We start from the raw sequence: 24,584 nt of genomic DNA, 5'->3' as shown, positions 1-24,584 counted from the left end.
TTGCAGTACATGACTGATAGATGAGTGTAACGGATCCGCTTGAGATTGACTACACCAAGTAGCAAACAGCTTCCACTTATATGCATAAAGTTTTCTCATGGACGGAGCTTTGGAGTGGAGTATGGTCTCCACAACTTCGGTTGAGAGACCGGATTCTATGAGCTCGGCCCCTTTAGAGGCCAAGTCCACACTATCCATAACTCCAGGTGGGGGTGAGTTATCATGCCACCCACTTGGGACAGAAGGTCCTGCCTGACTGGAATCTCCATGGGGGAGACTTCTAAGAGAGACACTAGGTCTGTAAACCACACTCGGGTTGGCCATAACGGGGCTACCAATATGAGACGGACCCCGTCCTGCTGAACCCTCTCCAGAACTTCGGGGAGCAGAGCAATCGGGGGAAATGCGTACAGACGCAGCCTTGGCCACATCTGTACCATGGCATCCAACCCCAGAGGGGCTGGATGAGTCAGCTTGCTTTTATGCTGTGCTTTCGGCTGGCCAGTCAATATTTAATTTTGCCACCGCCCTAGTCACAACCTCTAACAGCTGAAGCGCCAGTGAAGCGCCAGTGTCTCTCTCTTGGGGGAAGAAACCGCAGAGCGTGCTTCCGCAACCGGAGGAGAGACACTGGGTCTGGCAGGTGAGGGCCGAGATAAGGCTGGGCCCGTCTCAAATCCCTCCACCAGATCCATTTGTGAACCCCAGGAATGAAGCTGCTGCTGTGCCTCGGCAGCAGCGGGACCCGATCCCTGGGGAACGCTAGTCGCGGCGCCTTCTTTCTCTTTATTGAAGAACGCCCGGCGTGAGCGGAGTGTACGGAGCGTCAGTTTTTCACAATGCACACAGACAGCTCCCTCGAGAGCTGCCTGGGCATGCTCCACTCCCAAGCAAGCAACGCACATCTCGTGTGTATCCCCGCCCGTGATGAAGCGAGGGCAGGGAGGAACACACTTGACAAACTGCTGCTTGCTTGTTGCCATAATAAGTGTCTTTTTCTAATAATATTTCTAAAGCATATTAAAAACACCACATAGACATATAAACAACATTAAAAACTTGATTTTTAAACTTGATTTAAAGACTGCCACAGGTGGGCTGGTTTATACTGATCCTAAGGAATCAAATAGATGCAATTTTGAAAATATGATTTTTAAAAATCAAACAGATGCAAATACTTAACTTTTTTTTAGTGTATTTAACTCTGTTAAGGGTATGGAAGAAATTTCTAAGTAATTAAATTTACTTAGACACTGCTTATAAGGAAACCAAATCCTAACCCTTGTGGAATTAATAAGAACCCATTTTAAATACTGTATATCAAAATACTAGGGGGGAAAAATGATGAAACTCTGAATTGACCAGTCACCATAATTCTGTTTTGTTATAATCAGCATGCATGAAGAAACTAAAATGAATTAAAATGGAAACCTCTGATAATCTAATGTCATTTTGCAGAAAAAAAAATAACGCTGACAGAAAAAGAAATTAAACTTGTAAAATGACTGATATGCAATGTTGGGGAAAGTTACTTTGGAAAGTAATGCGTTACCCCCAAAAATCAAAATTTTTGTGTTACTTAATTACTTTTTAAGGAAAGTAATTTTATGTTACACACAACGCCTCTGCACTTACGATTCCTCTCAACATGGCGCCAGTCAATAAATGGGAAAACAAAGTAACTTGTGCTATTTATTTGAAAAAGTAACTCAGAGATTAAATTGTAAATTTAAAAGTAATGCGTTACTTTAAAAAAAATAATCTTATTACGTAACTCAAGTTACTTGTAATGCATTACCCCCAACACTGCTGATATGCAAATCAGTTTCTAGATCCTTTTTGCCCAACGGCCGCACGGATCTGCTCCAGCAGTTTTCGTCTGTTGTTTGTGATGTTTTTTCCAGCGACCTCCATGAGATCAGTGATCATCTCAGCACTGTAAGGACCTTGAAAGGTCTTATATTTTTTCCTCCAGGCCTCAATTTTATCTGAAGAAACATTAACACACTTAAATCAGAACACAGTTAATATTTCAGTTTTATTCATGACATTGTAAGATTTTAACTTGCCTCCACAGTTGACCACATTAAAGAGAGGGATGTGGATCACGGTGGGAGTGTTTTTGCCTTTGAACACATAGAAGTCCTTCGGTTTCTGTAAGTCCTCACTGGGAATGTTGACCTCAGGGAAAGGGATGTTTAGTTTCTTGCACGTCTTGGCAGCTTCCTTCACCGTCTGCAGTGGAAAAGCATCACAATTGCTCTTATTTTTTTAATCACTAACATTTTATTATGAGTGAAACTGTAGAGAATGAAAAATGTGTATAATACCATGAAGGGATCACCCTCACTGAAATCCAGTGAAATGATGAGGTTGATGTCTCTCTCTTTTCTCAGCACTGATAAGTAGGGTGAGTTGAGCAACAGCCCGGTATCTTCATAGTCTCTCGTCTCAGTTTCCTGAAGAGTGGAGGGCACTGCTTCACCTGAGGGATCACAGCATTATTATATTATTCACACAGAATTTCCAGTCAGCAGGTCTGTTCTTACCTGTCATGTTGTGGAGGAAGTTATAATTCCTGCCCCAGACCCACAGATTCATGCAATTAATAATGCTCATCCAAGCATCTGTAAAACAAATGCACTCTTATTAATTCAGTTTTCAGGCCAAATAAATTGTTATTTTGGCCCTCTAGCAGTTGGAGCATAAAAGTACAAGTTACTTACGGCGGAACATTGTTTTGATTGTTACCTGATGAGAGTTGTGCTTCGGCTCCTGCACGGATGAATCTAATCAGTGTGAATGTCACTAACTAGGGCTGGGTATTGACAAAATTTTCATAATTCAATTCGATTACTATTCACATGCTTTCGATTCGATTAGATATTGATTATTTTGGATGTAGTATTTTAGTTACAGTACATGGCAAATTTTCTAGAGGAAAAAAATCTAATGTAGTAAACTACACATGTAAGTCAGTTGGTACTACTATAATAATACTGAAGGTTAAATTAACTTATTTATATATAAACACTTAAATTACACTCAATGATGTTATTATTATAAATAAAGTTTAGAATTACATAATCATATCTCTAGTCCAATTCAGTTTTTTTTTAAATATAAACATTTTAATCGTTGCTGTCATAACTGATTTATTGCATTAAATATTGAAGAACATTAAAAATTATAATGAATATGTAACAGTGCATAGCTATATTTATGTCACGAATCCAGTCAGTTCTGGACTCCAATTCCCATAATCCTCCCTGCCAGTCACCTGCACACACTCCACACTAATCACTAATCACCACACCCAGCTGCAGCTCATTATCTGGACTATTTAAGACTCACTCATACACCACCTCATTGCGAAGTCTTGTTTCACCCCTGTGTACAATTCCGAGTGTTTCCCTGTATTGATTGCCTGCCTGTTTCTGATCCTGTTTGTCTTTCGTTTTCGATCCTCTGCTGCCTGCCTTTGGACTGTTTATTGTATCCTGACCTGTGAGTGATATCTGCCTGTCCTGACCATTGCCTGTGTCCTGACCATGATTCTGCCTGTCCCTTGCTGTTCCTGTTTGTTCCTGTTTGACCCTGCCTGTACGACCACGCTCTACTTTAATAAAGCTTGCAAATGGATCTCTGCCTGAGTTCCGTTCCGTTACAGAAGACTTCGCCACAACAACGATCCAGCAGCTTTTCTGGTGAACACTGGTCTGGTAGGAACAGTACAAGCAGGGCTCACGATGGCTGGAGGAATATGTTGTGGAATATTTGGACATGGCACATTATTCAGACTTGCCGGACTGTGCGCTGATAGACTTTTTCTGTGAAGGCGCTAATCAGCCACTCAAGTCACAACTCATTCGTGAGGGGCCCCGTTCATCTCTAAGTCAGTTTCTGGATTATGCTTTATTGACTATAAAGTCAAGTCACAGTTGATCTTCATGAGCCAAGTCAAGCCACCGTTGATCTTCGTGAGTCAAGTCAAGTCACCGTTGATCTTCGTGAGCCAAGTCAAGTCCAAGTTAAACTTCCTGAGTCAAGTCACGTTTCCGCTGATTGCCCAGAGTCACGTCATGTCTCCGCTGATCACACAGAGGCACGTCACATCTCCACTGATCGCCCAGAGTCACGTCACGTCTCGAGACCTGTCCGAGATCGGAGAGGGTTGCTGTCCAGTGTGGAAGATCCACCGTTGACTTCAGCACAAGCAGCTGGCATCCCAAAGCCTCCGCCAGCCATCTCGCACTCAAGCCCACCGGCCACTCCGCAATCAAGCCCACGGCCCGCTCGGACGCCGGACAAGATGGCCGCTCCTGCCTCCACCACCACGGCCATCAACAGCCTCTGAACTGTTCTCTTTAGGCACTACAGCGATCTGTCACATCATATTAAACAACGCCAAAACGGTATTTATTTTTTAAATCTCATAATAGCCCTATCGCTAACAACATCAAAAGTCCCCCAATAATGCAAAAAAGATGGAAAACATGTCTTAATAAGTAACTTGTAGCCTATAGCTATTGTTTTGACTTGTTGAAATCGATTGTTTTAAAATAATGTTACAAGATTTTGGCAATGATTGCTATTCATATCAGATAACCGTGGAAACTATAACTTATGCTGCGTTCCAGATGAGGTTGGACAAAATTAAATATCCCACTTCAGACCTCAGTGAGTTCCAGTCACTCATACGTCACATTCACATGTTGACCACAGGACACAATGAGAGCATATTGTGTATTTATGTTGATTATGGCAAAATAGAATAAAAATGACATTAAATCGCTTTGAAAACAGCTGACGAAAAGCAAAAATGAAGGTAACATTACACAAACTTAATGTCTAATGTTAAAGTTTGTTTTTACATTCATATTCATTGGAGGACACGCTGACATCTTGGAATTTACTCAAAATGACACATCTTGCTGAGGTCGGGGTTGATTGATGTACCCCGAGTTCACGCAAAATGGCTGACTTTGAGTGGTGTTATTTACTAGAAGGAGGTAGGAAAAATCCAAAATATGATCTGTCTGGAACATAGCATAAGTAAGGATATTTATAGGCAAATACTCAAAACTGGTTTAGAGATTGTTACCAGCATAAAGATTGTTTTCTGAACTTAGTCGATGCAGCAAATGTACTGCTACGCTAACTATGTTGATTTGTTTTATTACGAGTTCTGTCACTTTCGCTTTATGCTGGTAAACTCGTTGAGTTTCAATGTTCACTTGTTGTGGATTCAAGCTATTACGACACCTTCCACTGCATATAGTAGCCTGAACTTCTTTCATTTATTTATAGATAGACATAAACATGGAAGTATGCAGTTTCACGCAAATTCCATCCTGACAGCTTAAATATATATAGGCAAAAACACATTTTGACAGTTGGATTTGTAATATACTTGCTCGCTATTTACATTTTGTCAATTTTGACAGTGTAGAGTTCTTATCGAGAACAATGTTGGCTGTACAGACTTGACTTGACTACATGTTTCATTACAGGATCAGACAAGCATTTTGTTTTTTAAAAGAACTAACTGGTTTTCAAAAGAACCTGCCTAGAGGATGAAAAGTTATTTGAATCTTAAATATCTAAAATATTAGATGTACAGTTTACATATCAATCTGGCTATAAAATCAAAAATTCCATATAAAATTTCTATCCATTTGAATTACACAGTTTTAACACAAACTAATAAACTTAATGTGATGCATATTTGTCAGTCGTACAGTGTTTTTTTATTTATTATTTTAATTCAATAACCAGGTTGAAACAGGTTCTGACCTGTTTTATTTACGCGTGACTAACAAATATGCATCACGTTATGTTTATTAGTTTATGTTAAAACAATGGATGGAAATTTTGGTAACACTAAGTTTCCATTCAGTCGGTCATGTTCAATGTACGTCGGACAGGCCGACGAATAGGAATCTCGCTAGAGAGGCCAATCTACTTCGAGTGTAACTAAAATGAGCCAATGCACATTGGCATGCAATCATATGCAGCAGCTGCTCGCCTCGCAGCACGGGTATATAATGAGCAGCAGGTGCGTTGCATCTTCAGCTTTTCACTTCGGAGCCGAACGGATGTTCCTGTCTCTCTGCAAGCAAGTGTCTAAAAAGACGAGTCAGCTCTTCAGGACGAACTCTCTCTTCAGTGCAGGCGTACAGCACGGCAGCGGGGTCGAAGTCCTCTTTTTTTTCTTTTGCTTTCGTTTTGCCTTTTGAGCAAAAGCTGTTCTCTCAGCTTAAAAAGGCTGTTCTCACGGCCAGTAACGGTGCGTTTTTGAGCGCTAAAATGCCGTTTTCACGGCCGGTAAGAGGACCGCCTTCTGAGAGAGGAGAGCACATGACAGGTTGCACACAATCCCTGTCTGCGTGCTTCAGCACTTTTAAAGAGCAAGTCCCTGAAAGAGATTACACAAGTAGAGCTTGCGTCTTTTTAAAGATGACATTCTACTTGTGTGTTTCTGGATGTGGTCGTTACCTGGCACCAAGGGATGGTCATGATCGCTGCAGCGCGGTTGGTATCTCGGGGAAGCCGCTTCCGCCCTACAGGCCATGGCGTTGTTGCAGGTCCATCAGGCCAAGGCACTAAAGGACTTGCACGAGGGTGGTCACGATCCACACGTTCTCCAGGAACTTCGTGCTGCGACGGACCATGCGCTTCATACAACGAAGGTTACGGCGTGGTCAGTGGGTCGTGCGATGTCCACTATTGTGGTCCAGGAACGCCATCTCTGACTGTGTCTGGCTGACATGAGGGATACCGACAAAGTCAGTTTCCTTAATTCCCCCATGTCCCAGACCGGCCTCTTCGGCTACGCGGTTGAGAACTTTGCCCAGCAGTTCTCAGCTGTACAGAAGCAGTCTGAGGCCATCACATCTGAGATTAGTCACATCCTGCCACGGCGGTCAGCTGCTGCGTCCACCCATCCGCCAACCGCAGCACCTCAGTCTGCTCGTCACCATGGGTGGTAAAGCCAAGAGCAAGAGGCCCTAGGACGGGCGACCCGGAGATGGATGGGACTGCTCTTCAGGAGGTGGTGACCACACCACTCCTTCCCCCGCAGGAGGGCCGGGTGGTAAATCCTTTGTTTCATTTTGTTTCTGTTCCGCCAATGGCTCAACAACCAGCGATACCCAAATTCTCAAAAAAAGAGCAGTTTCCTTCATCTCCAGGTCCGAAGAGGGCTTGGAGAGTAGTGGGAGGGCAAGAACCTCTCCACTCTCATCCCCCTCTTCTATCGCCAGCGGGCAGAAGTGTGTGATTCGAGAAGACAACCAAAGCCTCTCCTGCGCCCTCTGTCCAACCGTGGAACCAGGTAGGTGTTGCATAACACACTCTGACCCCGCTTCGGGCCGCCTCGCAGAGAGAGCATCCCGAGCCGCGTTCCACCTCGCTGCCCCACTGCGGGTATGCCTACGGTCCCTTTGATATCGCTAGTACAGTCTCTGCGAGCCTAGTTAGCACTCCACAGTCCGTCTCGCTGGCTCACTCGGACCATCAGGCTCGGCTATGCGATTCAGTTTGCCTGGCGTCCTCCCAAGTTCAGGGGCCTTCACTGCAGTGAAGGCTGTCGATGCCCATGTCTTGCGTGCGGAGATCGCGGCCCTACTCGTGAAGGACGTGATAGAGCCGGTCACTCCAGCCTATATGAGGTCAGGGTTCTACAGTCCCTACTTCACTGTACCCAAGAAAAGTAGTGGATTACGACCGATCTTGGACCTGCGAGTTTTCAATCAGAGCCTCCACAAGCTACGGTTCAAAATGCTCACGCAGAAATGCATTTTCGAGTGCATCAGTCCCCAAGACTGGTTTGCAGCGATCGACCTGAAGGACGCGTACTTCCATGTCTCGGTTCTACCTGGATACAGGCCATTCCTGCGCTTTGCGTTCGAGGGTCGAGCATATCAGTACAAGGTCCTACCCTTCGGGCTGGCTCTGTCTCCCTGCGTCTTCACGAAAGCCATGGAGGGAGCCCTTGTTCCCATGAGAGAACAGGGTGTTCGCATCCTCAACTATCTTGACGACTGGCTTATTCCAGCACAGTCTCTGGATCAGTTGTGCGAACACAGGGACCTGGTGCTCAGTCACCTCAGCCGGTTGGGCCTTCAGGTAAACTTGGAAAAGAGCAAACTCTCCCATGTGCAGAGGATCTCTTTTCATGGTATGTTGGATTTGGTCAAACAGACAGCACACCTCACAGAGTAACGTGCCAAGTCGATGTTGAACTGCCTGAATACGTTCAAAGGCAGGACGGTGGTCCCACTGAAATTCTCTCAGAGGCTCCTGGGGCATATGGCGGCCGCAGCGGCAGTAACCCCACTCCGTTTGCTTCATATGAGACGGCTTCAGCACTGGCTTCACGGCCGAGTCCCGAGATGGCCGTGACAACACGGTACGTTCTGAGTGGCAATCACTCCGGAATGCTGCCTAACCTTCAGCCCGTGGTTGGACCCTTTGTTTCTTCAGGCAGGAGTGCCCCTAGAGCAGGTGTCCCGGCATGCTGTGGTGTTCACAGATGCCTCTGCCACCGCCTGGGATGCCACGTACAATGGGTATGCAGTATCAGGGGTTTGGACGGGCCCCCAACTGCATTGGCACATCAACTGCCTCAAGTTGCTAGCAGTACGCCTTGCCCTTAGCCGCCTGAAAGGGCCGTTACGGGGCAGGCATGTGCTGGTCCGCACAGACAACACTGCGGCTGTTGTGTACATCAACCGTCAAGGTGTTCTACGTTCCCGTCACATGTCGCAACTCGCCCGCCATCTCCTCCTATGGAGTCAGGAGCATCTGAGGTCGCTTCACGCCATTCATGTTCCTGGTGTGCTCAACCATGTGGCCGACGAGCTCTCACGAGCTGTGCTGCAGGGAGAGTGGTGACTCCACCCCCAGGTGGTCCAGCTGATTTGGAGAGAGTTCAGAGAGGCTCAGGTAGACCTTTTTGCCTCGCCAGAAACCTCTCACTGCCAGCTCAGGACAGATGCACTGGCACACAGCTGGCCCTTCACAAATATGTGTTTCCCCCAGTAACCCCCGAAGATATTAAATCAGAGTCGTGCTTTCATTCTTGCAGCAAGGGCTGGAGCGTAGGCTGTCCCCCTCCACCCTCAAAGTTCATGCTGCCGCAATTTCCACCTCGACCCCTCTCCATACCCTTTTGGGACCTTGCTCTGGTGCTTCGAGTACTCCAGAATGCTCCCTTTGAGCCCTTGCAGTCAGCAGATTTAAAGATTCTGTCTATGAAGACTTTGCTCCATCAAGAGAGTAGGGGACCTGCAGGCATTTTCGGTCAACGAATTGTGCCTAGAGTTCGGGCCGGGTGACGGCCACATGGTACTGAGACCCTGGCCTGGCTATGTGCCCGAGGTTCCTATCACTCCCTTCAGGGACCAGGTAGGGACACCTAACACGTTTGCTAGATTCTATAGCCTTCGTGTTGAGCCGGTCTCCTCCCGTGTTCTCACCTCAGGTCAGAGGCACGGAGAGGCCCCGGCTTAGTGTCGGCTTGCTGTGCTTACATGTGCTTTTACTCCAGAGATTCTCTACAAGGCAGACCCTGTTGAGTCCTCCGATCTCCCTTCGGCAGCCGACGTGGCAGAGTGTCTGGCGCCAGGCCTATACTCCGTTGCATCCTTGAGAACTGGGTTTAGGCTGGGTACCATATGTGTGACCCTACAGGGATCCAATATGTCTAGTTCCACGGTTGCTCCTAAACAAAGCCTGTGTCTTTCCCTCTGGGAGTACCCACCTCTTATCGGGTGGAGTCACCCCAGTTCTTCCATATGTAGTACAGCCCTACGGGGTTAGTCCATATGTACTTCTCCACATAACTCCTTCAGGGAAGGATGTGGCTCCGCAGCATTCCTTTTCAGTGAAAGGGTACACTTTCCCAGTGTTATTCAATAGTCTCACTGAGTGGGGTTTGGGGAACAGCAGTGATCGACACTCTCTGTGTTAGCCCTGCCCCACCATTCTTAGGCAAGGGGGTTAAGGTGGCTTAAAATAGAAGTGGGCAGCTCATGTGGCGCTTTGGTAGGGATTCCTATTCGTTGGTCTGTCCGACGCACGTCGAACGTGACTGACTGAATGGGAATGTCTCGGTCACAAAGGTAACCCTCATTCTCTGAAGGAGGGAACGGAGATGTATGTCCCGTTGCCGCAGTCACTGTACCCCGCTGATGCTGCCGCCTATCCGGTTCGGCTCCTCAGCGAAAACCTGAAGATACAACGCACCTGCTGCTCATTATATACCCGCGCTGCGAGGCGAGCAGCTGCTGCATATGATTGCATGCCATTGTGCATTGGCCCGTTTTAGTTACACTCAAAGTATATTGGCCTCTCTAGCGAGATTCCTATTCGTCAGTCTGTCCGATGTACGTCTCCGTTCCCTCCTTCAGGGAATGAGGGTTACCTTTGTAACCGAGACGGTACACTTAAGCTGTAAATCAGCATCCCCACAACTCTAGAAAAGTGGTGTGGAGAATGGATGGATTGATATTAGAAACAGTTCAACCTACCAAATAGCCAGTTACCAATCCAACCACTCAAACTGTTGTTTACATCCATGGTGTAACTCTTCATATTCGTTTTTTCTGCTTTTTTATCAGCAATTCTCAGTCTTTCCACACGACGTTTGCCTCCAGAGAGGTCTGTAAAAAGACGGGACATGTACTTTAGTGAGTTCTTCTTATTCTAGTATGTGTATTTTTTTTTGACAGAGCTCTCTGTCACCGGCCGGGACAGCACTTGCATTGTTTAAGACTTTACATGTCATGTCTCACATTTTCAGTAGAATAGCCTTTCCCTCGGGTGCATACTTGGGTTGGTGCTATTGGTAGTTTAGCATACACATATACACAGCCATTATGCATCAAAAAGTGTCTTTGTTCATGAAGTGCCTTGCATCGAGTGTCTTCCTGGTTGATCGGCCATGGGCACAGCAACCAACAAGGGTCAAAACGCCGGTAATGTGTAATGTGTGTGTGTGTGTGTGTGTTGGGGGGGGGGGGGGGGATATCTTATGTGTTGTTCAATTATTAAATATTTACATTGCATATTATTAATGAAGTATAATGTATACATTGTAAAATTAGACATGTACAAAATGTGTGTGCATATATAATTTATCTTTTTTTCGTAGAAGATTGATAAATTGATACTTACCTGGTATTTCCCATGATGGTTTCACCCAAGTGGGCGGGGCCTATAGTCTATAAGAGCAGCGCACTTCCATGAGGAGAGTGTGGAGGGTGCAATTGAACTGTGGAAAACCTTTCAGTAGAAGGAGATTCAGTCAAGAGCTCAGTGTAAATATATTGTGGCTGAGCCATCATTCTTATGTCAAGAGCTTTTACCAACACACCTCTTCACAAGTTGTGTCAGAAGTGGGATGGCCAGCCGCAAAACAGTGCCTGTTGAAAAACGGACCAGGAAGGGGCTAAGGTCCCAAAGAAAGACTATTCAGGAGGATGTGGTGTGGGACACACTGGACGAGGAAGAAGAGGAAGCCGGCGCAGGCTTCAAATCCAGTTTACCTCAGCACAAACCGGTCACAACCACCATGGACGGTGACATGGTATCCTTGAAGCGAGACTTTCTGGCAGCTCAGCAGAGGTGGGAGGAAGGGCTCATTGATGAACTCCGGGGTCTGCGAGAATCAATACAACAGCGGAACTCACCTGAGTCTACGCAGAGTCTACGCTTTGAACTTCCCACACCTGCGGCCCGTCGCAATGAGGTGACCTCAGCAGGGCGTCATCAGACTGGTTCCCAGCCGTCTGCAGATCCACTGGGAGTAACAGAACAACATCCAGCATTACGTCAAGAACAGAGAATGCCAGTATACCAAGAAGGAGAGGATATAGAGAACTATCTTTGGAGGTTTGAGCATCTGGCCAGGACCTGGGGGTGGCCAGAGGAGGAATGGGCATGTCGATTGGTGCCCCTACTCACAGGAAAGTCACTTGAGGCATACATTGCCATGGACGAGGACAGCGCTGCGGTCTATGAGGACCTAAGGGAAGCGCTGCTGGAGAAATTTAATATTTCCGTGGAAACTTACCGCCAATGCTTCAGGCAGACGTCAACAACCTCAGGGGAAACACCTACCGAGACCTACAACCATCTAAAAGGGCTCTATCATCCCTGGGTCAAGCCAGAGCAACGCACTAAGGAGGAGGTAGGTGAAATTATCATCCTAGAGCAATTTCTTCATGTTCTGCCTTATGAGGTTTGGACCTGGGTGAAGGAACATGAGCCGACAGATGGATTGACTGCCACCAGAATTGCAACCCAGTACCAAAATGCAGTCGGGGAGGACCACCGCATCTGCAGTCAACAACGGTCAGGGGTTCCAAGGTTGTGGAACGTGGAAATGAAGGTAACATCCCTCCTGTTAATAATAAAGGTCTTGTGTGCTTTTACTGCCAACAACCAGGCCATAAGGCATCTAATTGCCTAGTATGTAAACCAAAACTGACTAGTCTTTGTTATGTGCCAAGGAAGGGTGACATTATTAAAGACAATACTGAACTTTCAGACCATCTCTTAGAGGTGATGGTGAATGGACAGACTTTGAATGCCCTGGTAGACACTGGAAGCACAATGTCTCTCATTAAGCACTGTTATGTCCAAGAGAACTTAATTTACTATTCCAACACCAATGCCATACAGTGTGTTCATGGTGAACAAAGAGAGTATCCTACCACTGAGGTAATAGTCATTGTAAATGAACAGCCATATTTAATTTGTGTTGGGGTGGTTGAAGGGTTACCTGTGGGTATGGTGTTGGGATGGGACATGCCGGTGTTGTGTGAACTGTTGAAAATGTCTGGAAAATGTAATGCTACCTCCTTTACTATGTCTTGCCCAGTACTAACCCAGGCAAAAACCAATGCTGGTTTGCAACCCCTACCAGACTTAGATAATAGTCTGATCCAGGGAGGCAATGAACCTAGAAAATCACGACGGCAATGCCGAATGGAGAAGTATTTGGGTACTCCTATAACTGAAGTGCCTACTGAAGGCTTGGAGGTCAGGGATTGGAAGATACCTGGTAATATTGCCCAATTACAAGCAGCTGATGTCACCTTGAAACCTTTGACAAAGCATGTGGGGGGGAGGCCAAGATTATGACGCTCGGGGCTGAAAGGTATGTTGTGGAAGATGATGTTTTGTATGTTCTGTCAGATGGGGTTAAACGTCTTGTTGTGCCTGAATGTTGCAGATCTCTCATTTTACATCTTGCACACACCATACCCTGGTCTGGACACTTAGCACATCAGAAAACATACCATAGAATCAGCTCTCAATGGCCATTCATGTATACAGATGTACGTACTTACTGTTCCACGTGCCATGTCTGTCAGAATACAAGTGCTGTTCGCAGGTTGGCCCGTGCTCTGCTGTATCCATTACCAGTGATCTCCACTCCATTCAAGAGGATTGCTATGGATATAGTGGGACCGCTGAAGAGAAGCAGTACCGGTAACCAATACATTCTAGTCATCTGTGACTATGCAACCCGGTACCCTGAAGCCTTCCCTCTGTGCACCATCACCACTGCCAAAATAATCACTGCACTTGTTCAGCTCTTTTCCAGGGTTGGCATCCCCGATGAGATAATTGTCAGTAATTATCCAAGGCACCAACTTCACATCCCGGCTGATGAAGCTACTCCACCGACAACTGGGCATTAACCCCATTCAGACCAGCCCATATCACCCAGAGACTGATGGGCTTGTTGAAAGGTTTAATCAAGCCTTAAAGAACATGCTGAGAAAGTTTGTGAGTGACACTGGTAAGGACTGGGAAAGATGGTTGCCTTTTCTGCTCTTTGCTTACCAATAAGTGCCCCAAGCTTCTACCGGATTTTCTCCCTTCAAGTTGGTGTATGGTTGGTCAGTGCAAGGACCACTGGACCTGTTAAGGAAGAGCTGGGAGCTGCCAACAGCATCAGCAGAAGGAGAACGAGGCATTATCCAGTATGTGCTACAGATGAGAGACCGTCTGGAGACATACCGAGAACAGGAGAGAATCTTCATAAAGCCCAGAAGCAGTGGTATGACCAGCATGCCAGACACCTGGCCTGGACAGAAGGTGCTACTGCTGCTGCCGTCATCTACAAGTAAGTTGTTGGCAAAGTGGCAGGGACCCTACACCATCCTCAAGAAGATGGGACTCGTTATGTACAAAATTCACCACCCAGACAACTGGAAGGAAAGTCAAGTCTACCGTGTCAACCTCATCAAGGAGTGGCATAAGAAAATGCCTGAGGGGAAGAGGGCCTTGATCGTATGTAAAATGGCCCCAGAAGATGAGGTAGATGATGACCAAGTGGATGACGAGGCTGTGAAACATTCCCAATCGGTGGTTAGTTTAGACCATCTGGAGAGTGACCAAAGGGAGAAGCTTGAAGAGGTCCTTGCTGACTACCCTGGCCTCTTCCGACTGGAGCCTGGGAGGACCAAGGTGCTTGAGAATATTATCCATCTGACTGACTCTAACCCTGCTCGGCAGAGGCCGTACCGTGTACCAGAGAGCCTTGTCACTCCACTGAAAAAGGAGATTCAATTGATGAGAGACCTGGGGGTAATAGAATCATCAACCAGTGCATGGAGTAGTCCGATCGTCCTGTTCCCTAAGAAAGATGTTCTCTAAGGCTGTGCCTGGACTTTAGAAGACTCAATTCTGTTTCTAAGTTTGATGCGTATCCAATGCCCAGAATCGATGAGCTGATGGAGCGGATTGGAAGAGCCAGGTACATCACCACCTTAGATCTTTGTAAGGGGTACTGGCAGGTTCCACTGGAGAAAAAGTCCAGAGAATACACAGCGTTCAGGACACCTATAGGACTCTTTCAGTTCACAACAATGCTGTTTGGATTGCACAGGGCCCGGCAACATTTCAACGGTTCTTCAAGAATGTGAGGACTGCTGTGCTGCTTACTTGGATGATGTGGTCATCTATAGTAACACCTGGAATGATCACCTCCAACATCTGCACGAGTCCTAAGCAGGATTAGTGAAGCAGGACTGACACTAAATGTATCTAAGTGTGAGTGGGCAAGGCAAGAAACTTGATACCTGGGATTCCAGCTAGGAAATGGTGAAGTGAGACCTCAGGTGGACAAGGATGAAGCCATACGCAATTGCCCCAGGCCTCGTACAAAGGAGGTGCGTTCCTTTTTAGGACTCATTGGGTGGTATCGCCACTTCTTACCACAGTTCTCCACCATCGCTGTACCCCTGACTAACCTGACCACAAAGGGAGTTAAAAACCTGGTGCCCTGGACGGAGGATTGTGAGCAAGCCTTCACACAGTTAAAAACCTATCTGTGTACATCCCCAGTTCTGAGAAGCCCTGACTTCACTAAAAGATTTTTAGTTCAGGTGGATGCCTCCACAAAGGGGATCAGAGCAGTGCTGGCTTGGGGAGAGGTTGGTCGGGAGCAACCCATTCTGTACCTCAGTCGAAAACTCCTACACAGAGAAACCCGTTACTCCACCATTGAAAAGGAAGGCTTAGCCATCAAGTGGGCTCTGGACAGCCTTCAGTACTATCTTTTGGGCCGAGAATTTGACCTCAAGACTGACCTAAGGGGAACTTACTTGGATACATGCCATGAAGGATCAGAACTGACTGGTAACTCGCTGGTACCTGTCCTTACAGCCATTCCAGTTTAAGGTCCGGTACAGAGCCCCGAGGAGTAACGTTCCAGCAGACTTTCTGTTGATGGTTTCACCCAAGTGGGCGGGGCCTATAGTATATAAGAGTAGCACACTTTCATGAGGAGAGTGTGGAGGGTGCAACTGGAAGTGCAACTGTGGACTGTGGAAAACATTTCATTAGAAGTCAAGAGCTCAGTGTAAAAAAAAAAAAAATAAAATAAATAATATAATATATATATATATATATATATATATATATATATATATATATATATATATATATATATATCCAAACACTTGTTTGTTTGGATGTTTGTATACTTTGGGGACTGTTTGGACTGAAAATAAAAATCCTTGCTATTGTGGCTGAGCCATCATTCTTGTGCCAAGAACTTTTACCAACATGCCTCTTCACACTTTTTGTTTGTTTGTTTGTTTGTTTCATGGTTTGATTTTCATTATTGTTTTTAAATTTTGCCAAAAAGCAAAAATTGTTATACATTTATTTTTAAAAATTACATTTAATCATTAACACATGCTTTTATCCAAAGCGACACTTACAAATGACACATTTTAAATGCAGATATGATGTGAAATATGGCCTTTTGTATTTCATACAGTATTTTTCCTTTTCCTTCTCAAATCTAAAGGCCTGATCACACCAAGGACGATAACTATTTTAGAGTTCACATCGCTCAGACCAACGCACAATATCATTCTGTTTATTAAAGGGTTAGTTCACCCAAAATTTTTTGTTCTAAACCTGTATGAATTTATTTCTTCTGCTGAACACAAAAGAAGATGAAGAATGTCTATAACCAATGTCACAGTTCCCTTGTCTCCCGGACTCCATTTCCCATGATCCTCTTGTCTCCACACCTGCACTCACTTCCCTCGTCTTCTCCCCATCATCACTGATCACCTGCACATGGACTCCCTCATCAGCACTGCCTTTATAATGGACTCACTCCCTGTCCATTCTCTGTTGTGTTTATGGTGTGTTTATGTACTACGTTGTATTATACTCCTGGATTATCATTAAACCCTATTGTTTGTGGATCTCCGTATGCGCCTCATCTCTCCTGCATACACATCCGTAACACCCATTCACTTCCATAGTATTTTTTTTCCTACTATGTAAGTCAATGTCCAACAACTGTTTAGTTACACATAATCTTTGAAATATCTTCTTTTATGTACAAAAGAAAGAAACTAATACAGGTTTGGAACAAATTGAGGTTGAGTAAATTATGACAGTAATTTCTGGGTGAACAATGCCTTGACTCCAACCTCAATTTTATGAAGTGATGTGGGTGCTTTGTTTGTGCAAAAAACAAAATGTAGCACTTTATTTACAAAACATTAATCCTTATATTAATATTTATATTTTTAGGCAAACTAACCCTTTTCCAGTTTTGTCGTCTGTCACTTTAAATGCTCAAGCTCTTTAAGCAGGATGGATTCTGATTGGCTGACAATGTTTTTATTGTTCATCAGCTGGAAAAAATCGTTCTTAAAGTGATTCCAATGATATTGTTTCTCTGCGCCGTTACAGTTGTGGTGTGGACTCTGCTATTCTTTTATAGTGATTTTAGAACGATAACTTTATCATTATAGTTATCATCCTTGGTGCAAATGGGCCCTAAAACTGTAATTAAGACGTGAACACAAGTCTGTGATGGACATACAGACCAATCAGTGGCTTGTTACCGTTCAGTGTTGTCCTGATGGATTCATCAAGAGCAGAAGGATCTTTGCCAGTCAAAACAGAAAGATTCATGTCCACAAGGTTCATGAGCACCTGGTAACACCCTTCTGTAGCTGGAGCGTTTGGATCTTGTTGTCTGCGCTCTGATATAGGGTGCAGTAGCGCTTCTCGTGTCCCGGGTTTGAATCCCGCCACAAAGGGTTCTTCTGACCCTGTTCTGCTCTCTCTTGCCAATGCTTCCAGTCTCCTCTCATGCTGTTCTATACAATTTAAATTTTCAGCATGATTACGCCAGTCTTCAGTGTCACATGATCCTTCAGAAATCATTCTAATATGATGATTTGCTGCTTAAGAAACATTTCTTCTTATTATTATTATTATCATATTTTTGTGAAAACTGTGATGCACTACTATTCAAAAGTTCAGGGTAAGATAAAAATGGATGCTTTTATTTGACAAACATGCATTAAATTGGTCAAATGTGACAGTATAGACATTTATAAAGATTATAAAGATTTCCATTTCAAATAAATGCTGTTCTTTTCAACTTTTTTCTATTCATCAAAAATCCTGAAAAAAAGTATCATGATTTCCATAAAAATATATATATAAAAGAAACGATTTGATAATAATCATAAATATTTCTTTAGCATTACAAAAAACAACATATTAGAATGATTTCTGAAGGATCATGTGACACTGAAGACTGGAGTAATGATGCTGAAAATTCAGCTTTAATCACTAAATTGCATTTTATTTAATATTCACAAAGAAAATAAATTTTAAATATTACTATTATTATTTTAACTGTATTTTGATCAAATAAATACAGCCTCAGTGAGCAGAAGAGACTTATTTCAAAAACATCAAATCAGGGCTGTTAAATGAAATTCATAAATAAAGTCTAAGAAATGCTTTACCCTTCCTCATTTCCTCAAGTATTATTTCCTTTTGTTGAAAGAAATCTGAAAAACAAAGCAAAAAAAAAAAAAAATCAAATGGATGGTAATGAAATAACTGTTAAATTTAAGCCGAATTCAGTCCTCAGAACCTTTTATCTTTCGCCAGAGAAGTTTCTCAATCTCCACTTCATCAGCTAAAGCGCTTCCGCATAGAGCTGCAGAAAAACAGAGAATATCAGCAAACATGAAGTTTACAGTAAAACAGTGGACACCCTAACACATAACATAAATAGTACATATTTTTATGACATAAGCTAATAAGACCTGAGATTTAGGTCAATGACATAAGTGTACAATGTACAATATAAGCTGATATTACAAATATTAATATTAAACTCCCCTTTAACAGAGTTTGTTACCTTGCAGGTACAGCATGTCAAATTCATCCTGCTGATTTTTCTTGGAGCCTTTGTGAAACTTGCTGCCAAAGTTGGAGGCGTCCACAAACGCTCCAGTGAGAGAATAACCTGCTTCATGAGGAGTGATCTCAAACCAGGGGTCTGCAGACAGAAACACGTCTATATAACAGCTGAAACAAACACATTATCTCTCTCTCTTTCAGACAAACACAGACCTCCGATATTGCGTTGTTTGCACTTCTTGTCGATCACGGTGTAGATGGGAAACGGGACTTTACCGTCTTTACTCTGCTGGCTCCACTGCTCTGTGAGTGTGTGTTCGTCGATCTAGAACACAGTTTTTGCAGCTTCATGTTAAGGTAGAGACCAGGGACAAACCAGCATATGCTGGTTAATGTAGGTTTTGAAGCTGGTATGCTGGTTTGAGCTGGTTTATGTTGATCAAGTGCTGGTGCTGGTCCCAAGCTGGTTCAGGACCATCATAAACCAGCTCAAACCAGCATACCAGCTTCAAAACCTGCTTTACCTTATTTCAACAGATCACCAACAAAACAACAGTTCTCTTGCCTCAAAGCATCTTTACATTTATGCAGTGAGAGACTTTTACTGAGAAAATTAGTAAATTTCATCATTTCATTCATGCTTGAGATAAAGAAATATGACTGTTGAAGAACAAAAGTAATTTAGGAGATTTTACTTTTCATGTCAGTTTTATCTCTGATGTTGGTTAAAATGAGTGAATATGCTTTACACTGTCTGTATTTTCAGATATAGTTGATATAAGCCAAATTTTATGAACAAATGACTCTTATAAACCGGTTCTTTTTATTGAGTCAAAACACAGCGCAATCTGTGTAGCCTGATTCAGTGGACCGCTTTTAAATCACTGAATCAAAATCTGATCATTAAGTAAACTGCAAGATATCAATAACTTGTTCTCGGTAAAAATGCTACTTTGCCCTGAGTAGGTTTGAGAATTTTTTTTTCTTTTTTTTTTCACACAACCCCTGAAGAACTGACTGCGGTCACGCCATCTATGCTTAAAATTTATTGCGTATCTACATGAGGTTGCATGGTAGGTGTTTAGTGTCGGTAGAAATATTTTTAAAATTGATAAAATAAATAAATAAAATCAAACTGTTTCCTGCAAACTTCAAATATGTCAGGTCATAAATCCACAAGAAATATGAATAACTGCTTGCTTTGGTGTCACTCCTCATAGTCCTTGTGCCACCCTAAATAATTTTCTAGATCTGTCCCGGGTCATGAATAGGCTATTTACAGACCTCTTTCACAATTGTCGTGACGACCATCACTGCCCAGATGTCAGTCAGACTGAAGTGGTCTTTTCCATAATATTTCTTCAGTTTGGCAAGTGCTTCTTTCCAACTGACTCCAGGACCGCTGAGTCTCTTGATGATCTTGTCTTTCACAGTCTCTAGTTTGGTGGACCAGTCTGGTTCCTGATATAAGGAGGCCATACACCTTCAGAGGAACAACATATGCTGTCATTTTTGGCATTCAACCCATCTTTGTGTGTATGTGTGTGTGTGTGTGTGTGTGTGTGTGTGTGTGTGTGTGTGTGTGTGTGTGTGTGTGTGTGTGTGTGTGTGTGTGAGAGAGTGTGTCTCAGTGTTCATACCAGGTGGATCCAGAGACTCCGCTCAAATAAAGGATGGAGTCCAGAAGACCTGTTTTCTGGAGCTGAACCAGGGATCCCAGCAAACCCACCATGGCTCTTTGTCCTCCTCCAGAACCCAGTAAGGCAATGTTTGGCACCTCATTCTGAAACACACACACCATTCAAAGCATTATATTATCCACCTTATTTTTAAAGTAAGAGCCCAGCTAACAGGGAACATTCTTAGAACTTTAGCGAACGTTCTGGCAAGGTTCTCTGAAAGTTATGAACAAACATTCCTCAATAACGTTAATAGAATGTTGTCTGGTCTTTATGTTCTCAAAACGTTAGCATAAAAAGGTTATTTGTACATCGTTCATGGAGCGTTATTTATTTTCTAAAATGTTTAGTTAGATGATCGACTAACATTTTTAAATGTTACTTGTTTCAGTATGTTCGGAGATTGTTCAAAAGTAACGTTTCAATAATGTTTGCATAACCACAATAAAATGTTTTTGAAACATTTAAAAAAAAAAAAAAAAAAAAACGTTTTAAACATTAAACATAACATTTTCATAACAATGTTAGCAAAACATTCTTAGAATATATTTTTGTTTGCTGGGAGTGTCAATGACTGTAGACCAAAAATTGTTTGGTCCTGAGACTTCCACAGAAGATATATGTATATATTTAATATATATATATATATATATATATATATATATATATATATATATATATATATATATATATATTTAGACCAATTCTATTATTGATTGCAATCAGGATGTGAAGAGAGTTTCAACCAGTATAACAAAAAGTGTTTATGAAAAACATTGCCTATCCTACTATAATTTTTTTTTTTTTTTTGGAATCACATGAAATTTACTTCTTTTTATTGATTGCATTAAGAAGCGAAAGGAAAATAACTGTGTTTAAAAAATGAACTTAACCATTTTTATAAAGTAATTTACAATGTTTTTCTGTAGGGTAACAGAAAATGTGTAACGGTCAGGAATTTGTTGACATAGCATTGAAGTGTAGTTTGTACGTTTCATTGTTATCTGAATGTGCGAAAGTGACGATAAACTAACATCACCTTGTAACCAATGCTATTAAAGGATTAGTTCACTTTCAAATGAAAATTACCCCAAAATTTACTCACCCTCAAGCCATCTTAGGTGTATGTGACTTTCTTCTTTCTGATGAACACAATCGGAGTTATGTTAATAAATATGACGCATCCAAGCTTTATAATGGCAGTGAACAGGGTTCACGAGTATGAGCTGAAGAAAGTGTCTCCATCCACATCCATCCATCATAAACGTACTCCACAAGGCTCCAGTGGGTTAATAAAGACCTTCTGAAGTGAAGCAATGCTTTTGTGTAAAAAAATAAATCCATATTTTACAAGTTATGAAATAAAATAACTAACTTCCGCCAGACCGCCTTCCGTATTCAACTTACGAAGAAGGTCTTTATTAACCCCCTGGAGCCGTGTGGATTGCATGTTTATGATGGATGGATGTGGATGGAGACACTTTCTTCAGCTCATACTCATTGGTATTGCTCACTGCCATTATAAAGCTCGGATGCGTCAGGATATTCATTAAATTATCTGTGATTGTGTTCTTCAGAAAGAAGAAAGTCATATACTTCTAGGATGGCTTGAGGGTGAGTAAATCTTGGAATAACTTTCATTTGAAAGTGAACTAATCCTTTAATGTTGATGCATCATTGTTGACTAAGAAGTGTTTCAGTGGTTGCTTGCTAAGAATGGCATAGTTTAAGAAACTGATGTGATGTGATGTTCATCTCAGATATATGAAGTATAAAATAAGAAGCTTTACCTGACGGCACTTTATCTGAAGCTTCTTCAGGCTTTGTAGAACAGATGTTCTCCTTCCGTCTATAAACTCTGCTTCATTCTTATTCAGAGAGGGTTCGATTCGCACCTCACCGCTGCAGCGACAGACAGAACAGTCCTGAATTTAACTTATTTGATATTTAGATATTGAATATTCTAGATTTCAATGCAATTAAGTCTGCAGTTTATTTTGAGCAGTTATTCTCAGTTAGACTTTAATTGTGTAAGTAAGAGTACAAAACTTATTTTAATGCTTCCATGAATCTGAGCAGGATTACACACCTTTCCTGGGGTTTGGATGCACTCATCTATAAAACAATAGAGTCCACATGCAAGTCAGTTTCTGTTATTTGAGATTATATATACATATGCTGTCTATAATACAGCTGATTGTTTCAGACGTCATGCAAATTTACATCCTTATAGTTTTTAGAGTCAGATACATAAAATGTAATGATCAAAATAGCAGCACTGTAAAGTTTTTTTTTTTTTTTTTTTAGCTGTATAAGTCCTTTTAACTTAAATTAAACTGACTTAAAGTTTGTTCCAAACATACAATTATAGTATATTTAAAGAACATTACACAGATTTTGATGCATAGAAAACGGAAAACTTTGTCATTGAAATACGAATGCCACAAATCGTTTTTCACCATGGTTGTTTATTTATGCACTTTTGATAGTGTGCGGTCTCTGCTGTTGACCATGTTTAAATTGGTTTTAAAGTAAATTACAGAAAAATATAATTTATAATGCCATGAAACCTTTTCACTGCATTGCTATTGCTGAAACGACATTATTTACTTTAAGATTATTATTATTATTTACTTTAAAATTATATACTTACTATTCCTGTAAATCCTGAGTCTTCACCAGCAACACCACAGCAGCTGTTATCTTGACATCCAGACAGAAGATGCTCTTTATATGGCTCTGAAACTACACTGCAATTACAGAAATAATCATGAGGGTGAGGTTATGAATCATAAATCATTCACAGGAACCAGGAAAATTGTGATAGTTCCTTGTAAATAATCATGCAACCTCTCCTCATGGACCTCACCTTTTTTTTTTTTTTCTTTTTTTTTTGTGGCAGGCAACAGGTTGATCTTATTGAACATTTTTATATAAGGCTTTTTTTACAGAGAAAAGGCAAAAGACTTCAGACACATTACTAGGGATAGGGATGCTTGCACGTTAAATTAATAATGTTGTGTGATATTTAATTTGTTTGTTTCTTTAACACACATTAACATTATCATGTAGGGATATTCTAGAAAGTAATTCATTGATGTGAGTCAGTATAATGATCCATATATATACAGGCAAGCAGATGTGCCTAGAATATGAACACACTCACTAAATTGAACTTTACGAGTTTTCCATATAAAACCATTATAAATAACATGCTGCTTAATGCATTAAGACAGTGATTTTGGAGGACCAAATTCTATTCCATAAAAGGTTCTTTTAGATTATTAAAAAGTTCTTTACACAGAGAGAGAGAGAAAAAAAATTTATTTTAAGGACAGTTCACTGGGAAAACAAAAATGGTTCTTCTGTGGTATCGCTGCAAAAAACATCCTTTTGGAACCTTTATTTTTAAGAGTATAATGTAAAAATATCGTCTCCGATGCCATTGTCTTAGCAGTGGATAGTGTTTTTGACATGAGAAATTTGTTTTGGCTGTATGCTGTTTTAGAACATTATGTTAAGAATTTGAGATCCAAAACCAGTTTGATCTGGTCTGGCTGGTTTTAGGAGGGCACGGCCGTCAAACATGTCCTCTTTTAAACACAAAATCACTTTCAGTGTGGTTCATTTCCACTGATTGTAGGTAAAAATCTTCATCCTACATTTCAGGGGCTTCAAACGGAAAAAACAGACACAGCTACTAAAAATTCCATTGCTCATGAGAGAGATAAAATCACTGTAATAGCAGTCTGGGATTATCAGAAATAGAGATGTGTTACAGTTCACAGGTTACATCTCCTTTGAATCTGATCATTAGCACTGATGGATTAATTAAAAGTTGTCTTATAGAAGTCAAACACTGTGATCACTGTCCATATTGTAGACATGATGAGAAAAATTAATAGGCCTTTACCATTTACACAAAGAATTTTTAGCTTAACCCTTATGCGTCCTTGCTGTGTGAAGCAGATGACCCAGAAGCGAAAGAGCAGATCAGCCAGAATTTATTCACAGTTCAGATAACATTCAACATAGGCAGACTGCCAAGCATCGTCCTCTTGACGCTGCAGCTGGATCAGACAAAAACAAATAGAGAAGCAAAGCTCAGTCTAGGACAGAGGGCTCAGAAGTTCGGACTTCAAGACGGCTACTAAGACTAGGATGGACACACAAACATACGTTATGGAT

At 42.3% G+C, this 24,584-nt stretch overlaps 1 protein-coding gene across 1 annotated transcript; it reads right to left on the bottom strand.

Moving 5' to 3' along the window:
* Positions 1–1,839: 1,839 nt before the first annotated feature.
* LOC125266268 (cytosolic phospholipase A2 gamma-like) lies at positions 1,840–23,133 on the bottom strand. Its single transcript, XM_048186784.1, has 15 exons — positions 23,050–23,133; positions 22,486–22,511; positions 22,187–22,298; positions 20,358–20,500; positions 20,002–20,200; positions 18,931–19,042; positions 18,716–18,856; positions 18,446–18,511; positions 17,397–17,561; positions 10,563–10,667; positions 10,235–10,251; positions 4,256–4,271; positions 2,550–2,627; positions 2,331–2,485; positions 1,840–2,235 (listed from the first exon to the last, which is right to left on the bottom strand). Exons 2-15 carry the CDS (start codon positions 22,509–22,511, stop codon positions 2,014–2,016), a joined length of 1,557 nt encoding a protein of 518 aa, XP_048042741.1. The 5' UTR covers positions 23,050–23,133; the 3' UTR covers positions 1,840–2,013.
* Between the last annotated feature and the right edge of the window lie 1,451 nt (positions 23,134–24,584).

This window comes from Megalobrama amblycephala, linkage group LG4, assembly GCF_018812025.1.
Source record: "Megalobrama amblycephala isolate DHTTF-2021 linkage group LG4, ASM1881202v1, whole genome shotgun sequence".
In the NCBI taxonomy this organism is placed as follows: domain Eukaryota; kingdom Metazoa; phylum Chordata; class Actinopteri; order Cypriniformes; family Xenocyprididae; genus Megalobrama; species Megalobrama amblycephala.
The sequence above is the reverse complement of the archived record's forward strand: the minus strand, read 5'-3'. Positions and strand labels throughout refer to the sequence as shown.

Excerpts from the sequence above, each read along its gene's own strand:
- LOC125266268 (XM_048186784.1), bottom strand. The coding sequence starts at position 22,511 with ATGAGTGCATCCAAACCCCAGGAAAG. Across the intron at positions 18,512-18,715 it reads TGACATGCTGTACCTGCAAG|CTCTATGCGGAAGCGCTTTA; the intron begins GTAACAAACTCT and ends GTTTTTCTGCAG. Across the intron at positions 2,486-2,549 it reads CTTCCTCCACAACATGACAG|GTGAAGCAGTGCCCTCCACT; the intron begins GTAAGAACAGAC and ends GTGATCCCTCAG.